The 11,459-nt window shown below is 39.1% G+C and overlaps 1 protein-coding gene across 9 annotated transcripts in view; it reads left to right on the forward strand.

The window, feature by feature from the left end:
- The window catches only part of LMBR1 (limb development membrane protein 1), a 199,086-nt gene that overhangs the window by 117,225 nt on the left and 70,402 nt on the right, over window positions 1-11,459 (forward strand). For all 9 annotated transcript variants that reach the window (XR_009260087.1, XM_058723651.1, XM_058723650.1 and 6 more), the window contains 5 exons: window positions 1,808-1,888; window positions 6,969-7,045; window positions 7,690-7,767; window positions 10,703-10,776; window positions 11,005-11,095. Coding sequence is in view for 8 of the 9 variants with exons in the window: in XM_058723651.1 (XP_058579634.1) it covers window positions 1,808-1,888; window positions 6,969-7,045; window positions 7,690-7,767; window positions 10,703-10,776; window positions 11,005-11,095 (401 nt within the window). In the remaining variant the exon portion in view is untranslated. The remainder of the gene's footprint in view (window positions 1-1,807; window positions 1,889-6,968; window positions 7,046-7,689; window positions 7,768-10,702; window positions 10,777-11,004; window positions 11,096-11,459) is intronic.

Here is an 11,459-nt window from a genome sequence, read left to right on the forward strand (position 1 = left end):
CTCTCTCTCTCTCTCTCTCTCTCTCTCTCTCTCTCTCTCATGAATTCCTTTTCTGTTGCACCCAGTCCATCCATTTCAGTTGCTTGTAACCAACAAAATCTAACTGATAAGGTTGAACCTCGAATAAGATTCAGCTGATAGACACGCAGACCTATCTACCTTTAATTTTAATCTTTTTTGGTCTCTCATAGGTAAATCAGTAATAAATCAGTAAATAAGTAAAACAAATAAATACAGATAAAAACAAAAAGAAAGTAGAACTTAAGGTCCACCAAATAGAATTTAAGTTGAAAAACATTAAAAACAAAGTGGGTCGTTAATGGTAAAAGATGTGATTCTTAAGGAGGGTGTAACAGTCTTCTAGGAACCCAAAAAACGTAGCAAATAAATGCAAATATATATTGAGAAAACGCTTAAAAACTGAGAAAACCTAATCAACGAAAGTAAATTTGTAGTGGGGGATTTTAATTTATCCATTTCAGAATTGAACAGATAAAACAGAATATGGAGATATGCAAGTCTTTATAGAAATAAGTAGAAAATATGAACAGGGAAAATCCACATGGTAAATAAACATATGGAAGATGCTTAACTACATTTAGGGAGATATATGTTAAAGTAACAATAAGAAAATACTTTTGGGGCACCTGGGTGGCTCAGTCAGTTAAGCACTGGACTTCAGCTCAGGTCATGATCTCATGGTTTGTGGGTTCGAGCCCCGCGTCGGGCTCTGTACTGACAGCTCAAAGCCTGGATGGAGCCTGCTTCAGGTTCTGTGTCTCCCTCTCCCTCGGCCCCTCCCCTGCTCCCGCTCTCTCTCTCTCTCTCTCTCTCTCTTTTTTCCTCTCTCAAAAATAAAAATAAAAAAAAAAACCCAACATTTTTTATCCATCATATTGGCCAAAATTCAAGAACTACAGCATCTAGTGTGAGGGAAGGTATTAGACGATAGATACTTTCAAAAGCTATAAATGGAAATGGAAATATTACAATAATTTAAATTCTTACAATAAATTGCAATATTTGGAAGGGAATAACCTCTAAATATCTCTTAACTGTAAATGCTTATACCCTGTGACTCAGAATTTTGGGAATCTGTCCTGCAAAAATAATAGAATTAGAATGTACTGGCTATGCATGCAAAAATTTTTGTTGCAACGTTGTAGTCGCAGAAAATAGCGGAAAACCTAGGACTAGTCATAAGTGGAATAATTCTGAATAAAACTGAAGTGCATCCATACTGTGGAATATTATTCAGTTGTTAACAGAGTTGGCACTATCTGTAAACATGGATGTATCATTGACTAGGAAAGCAAGCGGTTAAATAACGTGTCCAATTTAACCCATTCTTGTACAATACATAATAGAGACCATGTGTGTGGTATACATGTACATGTGAATATATACATGAGTATGAGGAAAGGTGTGGAAGCATCAACCAAGCTGTTCCTGAGTGTCACTTTAGGGAGGTGGGATAGAGAATTAGGTCTTGAATTTCTTTCACTTTCTATAATAAGCATACGGTATTTCTGTCATTAAATAAAAAATTAACAGATCAAGTAAACATTTTATCAAAGTAAGGTATTCTTTAGGAAACGTGTAGTGTTTAATCAGCAAGAACTTGGATGTTTTGAGTGGTAAAGAAATGGGTATACTTTTCTGTGAATCACAAATCAGCATTTGTTTTTATTCTCCATGGTCAGGATTTGTAATGTGTTGTCTTGTATTTTAATTAAATGTGAGGGCTACCCATTCTATACTGTTGGGTTCTGTTGTTATACTCCTAAAATATTTTTGCTTTTGCTAGGACTGTCTTCATCAGTGGAATGCAATATAATGGAGTTGGAACAAGAACTTGAAAATGTGAAGACCCTTAAGACAAAATTAGGTACTGTACATTTTTGTTTGTCACTCGTGTATTGGTCTTGCTGTCTTTCCAGAAACTCGACCGTAGTCTGAAAGAGTCCAAAAATTATGAAATGTTTCGTGAGGGTTATAGGCTTCCAGTCTGTCCGAAGCTATTGATAAAGACTGTCTTTTAGTTTGGGGAGAGGATAAACATTTGTCTATTCACCTTTTTTGTTGTTTTGTAAAATGACTTTTTAGAAGCTGATGTTCAGCGATGTCACTCCACTGTCTCCTTGCTTGCATTATTTTTGACAAGTAATCTTCTGTCATCATCTTTTAAACTGTCTTTTTTCTCTCTCTGCTTTTAGGATGTCCTCTTTATCATTGACTTTGAATAGTTTGATTAAGACGTAGTTTAGAGTAGTGTTCTTCATGCTTCTTATTCTTTGGGTTAATGGAGTCTCTTGGATCCGGGAATTTATGGTTTACATCTAATTTGAGACATTTTTGGCCATTATTCCTCCAGATGTTTTTTTCTTTTCCTTTCTGCGCCCGCCTTTCAGGGACTCTGATTATATGTACACGGGTGCCCTGGAAGTTGCCCCAAACTCAAGGATTTTCCTTTATTTGTCAGGTTTTTTCTCTGTGTGTTTCGTTTTGGATAGTTTCTATTACTGTATCTTCATGTTCATTAATCTTTTCTTTCGAGTGTGAAAACTGCATTTAATCCCATCTATCGCATTTTTCTCAGACCCTGCAGGTTTTATAATTGGAAGTCCTGTTTAGACTTGTTTTATCCCTTCTAGGACTCCAACGTGTTTAGTCTGTGCCCTCTACTCTTCAGATCATACAGAATACAGTTGTGATAACCCTTTCAGTGTTTTTATCTGCTAATTCTCACTTCTGTGTGAGTTCTTGATAAATTTCAACTGATTGACTTTGCTCCTTATCATTGGTTGTACTTTTCTGCTTTTACGCTTGCCTGGCAAATTTTGACTGGGTAGCGGACACTGTGAATCTTACTGCTGGGCGCTATATTTTTGTATCCTTTGCTCTGAAGGCCTGCCAGGCGGGGCCAGAGCGGCATCTCCCGTAGGGCCGATTGTTCTCACATCAAGGCAATAATGCTGCTGATTTCCGAGGCCTTGTTACTGTCTCGTGGGAACAGGCCCCATTCCTGGCCCTCGGTGATGGTTGGCTACTGCTCCATCTGACGTTTTTGAGTGGTTCTTTCCTCAGCTGTGGGTTGTTTGCTCGTGTACCTGAGCTGATCTTTACCCCGCTGAAGACTAAGGATGACCCTTTCAAGATCCTTGGAGTTCTTCCCCTGAGGAGCTTTCCTGTCGTACTTTGCTCTGCACAGTCCAGCCAACTTGGTCTCTCCCCACTCCCATTTTGTGCCCTCCACTCCAGGAATGAGCTGGGCCCTGCTTGGGTTCCCACGCCCTGTGCTGTGGCTAGCACACCATCTCATGGCACTGAGCAGGGGCGAACACAGGGCATCTCTCAGAGATCACCGTCTCTCTGTGGTCGCACGTCCAGTGTCTCGAAACTGTTTCATATACATGTGATTTTTGGTTTCTTAACTGTTTCAGCCTGGGTGGTAAATTGGCCCCTGAAATGGAAGTCCAGTGTTGTTGAAAATTTGCTCGTTTTTATTTCTCTTTTTTTATTGAAGTATAATCAGCAGACAGTGTTACATCAGTTTTAGGGGTGTGATACAGTGATTCAACAATTCTGTAGCTTGCCCGGTGCACGTTGTGATACGTGTACTCTGAATCCCCTTCACCCGTTTCACCCGTTTCACCCGTCTGCCTACCCACCTCCCCTCTGCCAGTCACCAGTTTCTTCTCTGTATTTAAGAGCTGGTTTTTTGTTTGTCTTTTTTTACTTTGTTTTGTTTCTTAAATTCCACAGGTGTTCGTCTTTGACTGACTTGTTTCACTTAGCACTATACTACCTGGATCCATCCATGTTGTTGCAGGTGGCAAGATTTCACTCTTTTCCATGGCTGAGTGATATTCCTGTGTGTGTGTGTGTGTGTGTGTGTGTGTGTGTGTGTGTGTGTAAATGTGTATATATGACATCTTTATCCATTTGTCTTTGGATGCACACTTGAGTTGTTTCTATGTCTTGGGTATTGTAAACAATGCTGCAATAAACATTGGGGTGCATATATCTTTTTGACTTAGTGTTTTTGTTTTCTTTGGCTAAATACCCAGCATTGGAATTACTGGATCATTTGGTAATTCTATTTTTAATTTTTTGAGGAACCTCCATACTGTTTTCCATGGTGGCTGCACTAGTTTGCATTCCCACCAACAGTGCACAAGGGTCCCCTTTTCTTTATATCTTTGCCTACACTTGTTATTACTTGTGTTTTTGATTTTAGTTATTCTGGCAGGTGTGTGGTGATATCTTATTGTGGTTTGGATTTGTCTTTCCCTGATGATGAGTGATGTTTAGCACCTTTTCATGTGTCTTTTGGCCATCTGTGTGTCTTTCTGGAAGAATGTCTACTTAAATTCTCTGTTCATTTTTAAATTTGGTGTTGGGTTGTCCAAGTTCTTTGTAGAGTTTGGATATTAACCCTTTAGTGGATATAGTGGATATATAATTTGCAGATATCTTCTCCCATTCAATAGGTTGCTGTCGTTTTCATCTTTGTAAACAACTTCATGTCGTCTGTTCATTCATTCTGCTGTTGATGGATGTTTGATGTGTTTCTTATCTTTTGCTATTATGAGTAATATTGGTATAAACATTCTCCTGTATATCTCTTGGTACTTCTGTTTTTTCAGGGTACGTAGCTGGAAGTGGAATTATAGGGTCATTGAGTATGTGGGTATACAACTTCTTAAAATAATGCTGAATTATTTTCGCAGTAGTTGTGTTATTTTGCATTTCTTCCAGGCATGGGTAAGACTTCCTGTTGCTCCACTTTACTGCCAGCAAGTGACAATGTGGGACTCTACATTTTTCCCAATTTAGTGGACGTGAAGTGGTTTTCACTGGTGTTTAAGTTCGTGTGCCCCTGATTTGTGTTTCCAGTGTTCATTTAGCTTCTGCTTGAAAAATATCTGTTAGCATTTCGTTTAGTGCTGGTCTGTTGGCAATGAATTCTGTCAGTTTTTGTTTATCTGAAAACATTTTTCCTTTCCTTCTCATTAGTAGGGTATTTTCACAGAATTTAGAGTTCTTATTTGGTAGTTCACGTTGAAAAGATGTCTTTCTAGCGTCTTCTGGTTTCCAGTTGAAAGTTGTCTTGTTGCCCTTTTGAAAGCTTGTAAGGTTTCCTTTTTGTCCCTGACTGGCACTTTTACCCTGACGTGCTCAGGTTTGGTTTTCCTTATGTTAATTCTTCTTGAGATCTGCGCCTTTCTTCAGCATATGGCTTAGCGTGTTTTATACCGGCTTTGGAAATGGTTGGGCCCTTACCTCGTCAGATACCCCTTCTGTTCATTCTCTTATGTCCTTAGCCTCCGGTTGCACATGTGCTGGACCTTTTCACTCCTACATTTTTTTTTTTTTTTTTTCTGAATTTCTCCTCCTTTTTTACATTCTCTGATCTGTGCTATTTTCCGTCGATGTGTCTTCCATTTCACTGTCTCTCCAGCTGTGTCCTGTTGCTAAACTTCCTCTTGAACTCTTAATTTTAGTTCCTGTATTTTTCAGTTCTAGAATTTCCATTCGGTTATTTTCTGGATTCAAATTGCGGCAGTTGCCATCTTGTCGCTCATCTTGTTGAACGTATTAATCAGTTATTTTAAGGCCTCTTTCTGATAAGTTCAATATCTGGATAAACTGAAAGTCTGTTTTTATTCTCTTTCTTTCTCTGTCCTATCTCCAGGTGACATTTGATTGTCAGACATTTCTTACACCAAACCGTAGAAACTCTGGATAATGTTTTCTTCCTGGAGAGGATTCGCTTTTTCTTCTGGGGGGCAGTTGGAGTAGGGATGACTCCTTCCTCTGTCTGGGCTGGTGATCATCCCACAGTGGGTCGTGCCCTTCATGAGGGCCGGTCTCTTTGCACTTTGGTCTTGCTCTTAGTTTTTAGCTTCTGAAGTGAAAGCCTGGGTGTTGTTGGCTCTGATCCCATCTTCTTAATGAACTCCGAACTTTGGTTTTCACCTCAAGAAACACGAGCCTGACAGAAGCTTTGCCCCTCCTCTTTGCTGTACCTTCCTGTCGCCCTCTCAGTCTCTTCTCTCCTCAGCCTCTTCCTGTCACTCAGCCTCAGCCATTGGTGCCTGGAAGGACAAGAAGCTGAATGTTAGGCTCTCTTCTTTTTTCTTTCCTTTTCTCTGGTCATAGCCTCTCAAATTCTGGCTGCCTTGGGAGCCCCAGACTCCACACGAGTTTTGTTTTCCTGACCCTGTTGAGTTTGCTGGAAGCATTGCTTTAGCATCATTTAATTTTACCTACCGATGTTTGCTTGACGTCTCAGCCTCGCAGGGCCGTGCCAGTTATATGTTGGAAAAGTCTGCGCGGAAAGCGGAGAAGTCTGCAGGGCAAGGCAGTGCAGACGTGAGGGCTCATGCTGACTCATTTCACAGAATATTGACCTCACAAGTTTGTCCTGGTAGCTCTGATTCCTTCGTGCACATTTTTGTTCTTAGTTAAGTTTGATTTGATTTTACCAGTCGTTCATGGCATGAGGATTGGTGTGATAGAAGGTAGATTGTTGTAGCCAGAACTTTGCTTCCAGCCTCTAGAAAACTAGAGGAATTTATCTTTGGATTAGAGGGGATTTTTAATCACGTTACTTTATTCACTCAAATCTGTATCATTATGTAAATCTGTATCAAATACAGATGTTTCCAAATTTTCATAGTAACCTGTGTATTAACAGTATGTTTCATTAGCAACTGAAATGTCTTTGCAGAGATAAAATGTAAGCATCATAGGATTGAACTATTTAATGTTAGCAAAGTGATTTTAAAACTTTGATTTTTATAGTTTGTAGAGGAAAATTAAAAATTTATGGGTTTTGCAAAAAAAATTATATAAAAATAATACATACTGGTTATAGCAATAAGGAATGAAACTGAGTTTTTGGGAATGAGAGAACCTTTGGAAATCTTTTGTTGTGTTTTGTTGTTGTTTTTTTCTAATAGAGAGGCGAAAAAAAGCTTCAGCATGGGAAAGAAATTTGGTGTATCCCGCTGTTATGGTTCTCCTTCTTATTGAAACAGTAAGAATTTATTTGCCTAGTTAAATAAAGCAAATTATTTGTTATTTACTTTGGTATTTGAGTATGGCAACTCCCTCGGCTAAATGGTTTCTAGTAAACTGGTTTTCCATCAACAGGATTAGAATCCATCTGTACCTTTATTTAGAAAAAGTCAATAGAGTAAAAATGGAAATTAATGGCAGTTTTTAAAAAGTCCTCAAGATTAACTGTTTCCTCATGAAAGCAGGAAATTCATTCTTTTGTGTCCTGTAGAATTAAGAGATGAGGTGTTGCAGATACCCCCTGCTTCACGTTCTATGCTAGGATATGAAAATTCCATCATTAAACTAGTTCTGATAACATTCTCATGATATTTTAAATGTGTGGAGTTGTGGGTTTCCCATTGGTGAAGTCAGGTAGTAACTGGGTTTCTAGTACTAGCTTTGGTCACAAGCTTTGAAATTGTAGTAATTTGCAGAGGCTTTTGTTAGAGTTTATTCTGGAGTTTTTGCAGTTAGTTTGAGTCCTTACAGTTTGTTTATACATAGAATTTTGGTCTTGCCTGCTTTTCCACTAACTGAAGCATGTATTTGGTCAGCAACTGAGATTCTCATCCATGTGTATCGACGCTCACTGAGAACTGACGCTCACTGTCTGTGTTGCAGTTCATCTCGGTCCTCCTGGTGGCCTGTAATATTCTTTGCCTGTTGGTTGATGAAACAGCCATGCCAAAGGGAACAAGGGTAAAGTGCTTTCAAAGTCTTTTCTTTTGCACAAGTGCTCTTTGTATATACCCTGAGTGTTTTAAAATAAGTAATTTACAACATTCACCTTTCTGCAAGTATGTATCAGATTGTATGAAGTTCTTTATGTAAACAGCCTTCATAAACAGTGTTTGTAAACTGTGTCTTTTGTTTCTAGTTTCCTACTTTGGGTTGGCCAGCCCTTTTATCAAATACCAGAGTTTCCTTGTAGACTTCTGTATCACAGTTTGTTTGTTTTTTAACAGAAGTTCATATTTGTGATTCTTTAAGAAAATGTGTACTCTGTGAAATAGTGGTATCGGAGGAGTTTTTTAGATTGATTCATTGTCTTTGCCAAAGATCCAAATATATGGCTTGTAGGGATTTATGCTTCAAAAGAATGACACATTTTGTGATTCAGTTTACTAAATCATTTAGTTTAGTTACTGGAGAAGAGTCAGATGTACATCTTTTCATGAATTAATTGTGTTTTCTCGCTTGTTTAAAAGTTGATGATTCTTTTAAATTCTGTCAGCCTTTTTGAATATACTCTCTGTATAGAAGGTAGTTATCACTACAGATTCATATCTGGCGTACTTCTAGGTGCCTCTGTACGCTTTTGATTCCTTAAAATAGTGTTTACGTTGTAACATTTTCTAATATTTCTCCAAGTCAGCAGCCTCCCCATACCCCATAGAAAGGGCTTCCAAATTCTTTCAGGCTTTGGTGCCACTTCTCCCTCTAAACAGGTGATACGCCTGTCTTTTCATAGAAAAAAGCCAGTATCAACCTAAATTTCTTCCCTGGGTCTAAGCCGGAGACACCCTGCTCTTTTCAGAGCTAATGTTTGCAGCCGTATTCTCCATTTCGATCCTGCCCTCCTCTGACTTCTGCTGGACCTTGTGCCCTCTGTCACTGCCTGGTGTCTAGTCTGCCAAATGCTCTGGGTACCTCATTCCACAAGCAGACAACAACGCCAGACAGTCCTCCTTCATCTACAGCCTGGCCTTTAGCTTTTGATTAGACCCAAATCCATTGATAGAGCAGCAAGTCAGCTACCATGACTTGGTGACCCTATTCACTTTGTGGTCCTCCTTTAGCTATTGCACACTGTGTAAGTCCCAAGCACCCATGGTACACTTTTGTGCCATCTGTTAGCGTATCGTAGAGGGGGACTTACGCCTGGTAGAGTCCATGTGTGATCGTATCGATACATCGCATCATCTTAATCCTGCCCGTAGGTCTTCTCTCGAGATGGAATATTTCCAAAATGCTTTTCAGCCCAGCCAATAAGCTTTCTATTGTTAGCATTATTCATTTCTTTCTCAAAAGATTGAGAAAAAGTTGATAAGTTCTTTGCCTTATTTACGTATATGAAATTATCATGGGTATTCTTTTTTTTTTTTTTTTTTTTTTTTTTTTTTTTATATTTATTTTTGAAGGAGAGAGAGACAGAGTGTGAGCAGGGAAGGGGCAGTAGAGAGGGAGACTCAGAATCCAAAACAGGCTCCAGGCTCTGAGCTGTCAGCACAGACCCCGATGCAGTGCTTGAACCCATGAACAGTGAGATCATGACCTGAGCTGATGTCAGATGCTTAACTGACTTAGCCACCCACGCGCCCCTCTTCTTACTTCTTTATGCCAAAATTAGAATGTATATATGATACGTATGATATTATTTATTGCTTTATTTATTTTTAAAAATTTTTAGTGCTTATTTATTCTTGAGAGAGAGAGAGAGAGAGAGAGAAAGAGACGGAGCATGAGCGGAAGAGGGGCAGAGCGAGAGAGGGACACAGAATCCGAAGCAGGCTCCAGGCCGAGCTGTCAGCACAGAGCCTGACGTGGGGCTTGAACTCATGAACCGTGAGATCATGACCTGAGCTGAAGTCAGATCCTTAACCAACTGAGTCACCCAGGCACCACTTTATTGGTTTATTTTTTATTAGCTTGACTATACCTTCTTAATTTTCCAGGTACTTCTGTTAAAGCTGACAGTAGTTCATATTTGAATAGTTCCTTTCATTGGCAAACTTTGAAAATATTGCTCCTACTTTAGTAAGAAATTATTATTTTTTTTGCCTGTCTGGTCTCATTAATAAATATTAGGTTTTGTTTTTTTTTTTTTTGTTTTTTTTTTAACACTTTTTATTTATTTTTGGGACAGAGAGAGACAGAGCATGAACGGGGAAGGGGCAGAGAGAGAGGGAGACACACAGAATTGGAAACAGGCTCCAGGCTCCGAGCCATCGGCCCAGAGCCTGACGCGGGGCTCGAACTCACAGACCGCGAGATCGTGACCTGGCTGAAGTCGGACGCTTAACCGACTGCGCCACCCAGGCGCCCCATGGTTTTGTTTGTTTTTTAAGTTCTAGGTAAAGATAGATTGTGAGAATAGGTATCATGTTTAGGAAAAAATGCATAGCATGACATTAAAAAAAGTCTGTGTTAATTAAGTTATATTTTTAAAAAAACGTCTGAATTCCTAAGGAAGATTTGGGGAGAGAAAACCTTCAAGTGTGGAAATAGGATATGCACATTCACTTTCTCTGTATGCTTAGCTTACTTTGACATGTTTTAATTGTATAATTTTTATATGTTGCCTTAGGGTTCGTTTAAATAATTATATATTTATTCCTACGAAACTGTTTAAAAAATTGCTTCCAGTAATATTCAGGACTTAACAATAAGCATAATATCATTTTGATAAGTAAATTACATTTGAGATAATTCGGAGATGTTTTGAGTTTGCTAAAATTGTTAACATGTGCTTCAATTAGTTGATGAACTCAGTCTCATGTCATATTTTATTGTCCTTTAAAAATGTAGATGTTACTCCAGAGTATGAAACGTTCTTAATTCCGATATTTATTTAATAGTCTTAGGGAATCCAAATATATAGTGTCATTCTGAAAGCGTTTTTTTTCCCCCACAGGGCCCTGGGATAGGAAATGCTTCTCTGTCTGCTTTCGGTTTTGTGGGAGCTGCACTTGAGATCATTTTGATTTTGTATCCTTTCTTTAACTCAGCATTCTGTCAACAAGTTTTCTGTCCAGTTTTCTGGGACAGTGGTAATTTACTAAGACACTCGCCTAGAAGGAAAAACAAGTCAGTCTTCCTCAAGCATGCCAAGTGGCTTTTTGTTGTTTTCCCTTTGAGCCTTAGGACTTTTTGAAGACTGCTGAGAACTTAAGGAAACTTGCATTCTTTGGAGAGTTTTTTCCTTGATTCTCACAGCTATCTTATGGTGTCCTCTGTCGTCGGTTTCTATAGCCTCCGGTTTTTCGGAAACTTTATTCCCAAGAAGGATGACACAACTATGACAAAGGTAAAGTCTTAGGTGGCTGTGCCTCCCTTTTGCCTTCCAAGGCAAAGGAGGTGTCTTCTGTCATAATCACCCTGAATGGTTCATTTGCGGTGATAGGTATTTGTTTGTAAATCGCATAAACGCAAACTGGAAGATTTTCAGAGTGCTGAATGAGTGGGAAAAGGTTGTGCTGCTCTGTTTAATTTGGACGGCTTCCATTCACTTGTAAATGCGCAGACCCGCAGCGCTTGCTAACTGGCTGCGGAAGGCTCCTGAAAGGACTCTTTCTCCTCTGAAGAAAACGTATTGCTAATGAGTAACTTTGATTGTGCAAACTGTACTTCAGGGAGCTTGTTTGAAATCTGAAGAACTTAGTTGCTACAAG

The sequence above is a fragment of the Neofelis nebulosa genome, chromosome 4 (assembly GCF_028018385.1).
Source record: "Neofelis nebulosa isolate mNeoNeb1 chromosome 4, mNeoNeb1.pri, whole genome shotgun sequence".
Classification (NCBI taxonomy): domain Eukaryota; kingdom Metazoa; phylum Chordata; class Mammalia; order Carnivora; family Felidae; genus Neofelis; species Neofelis nebulosa.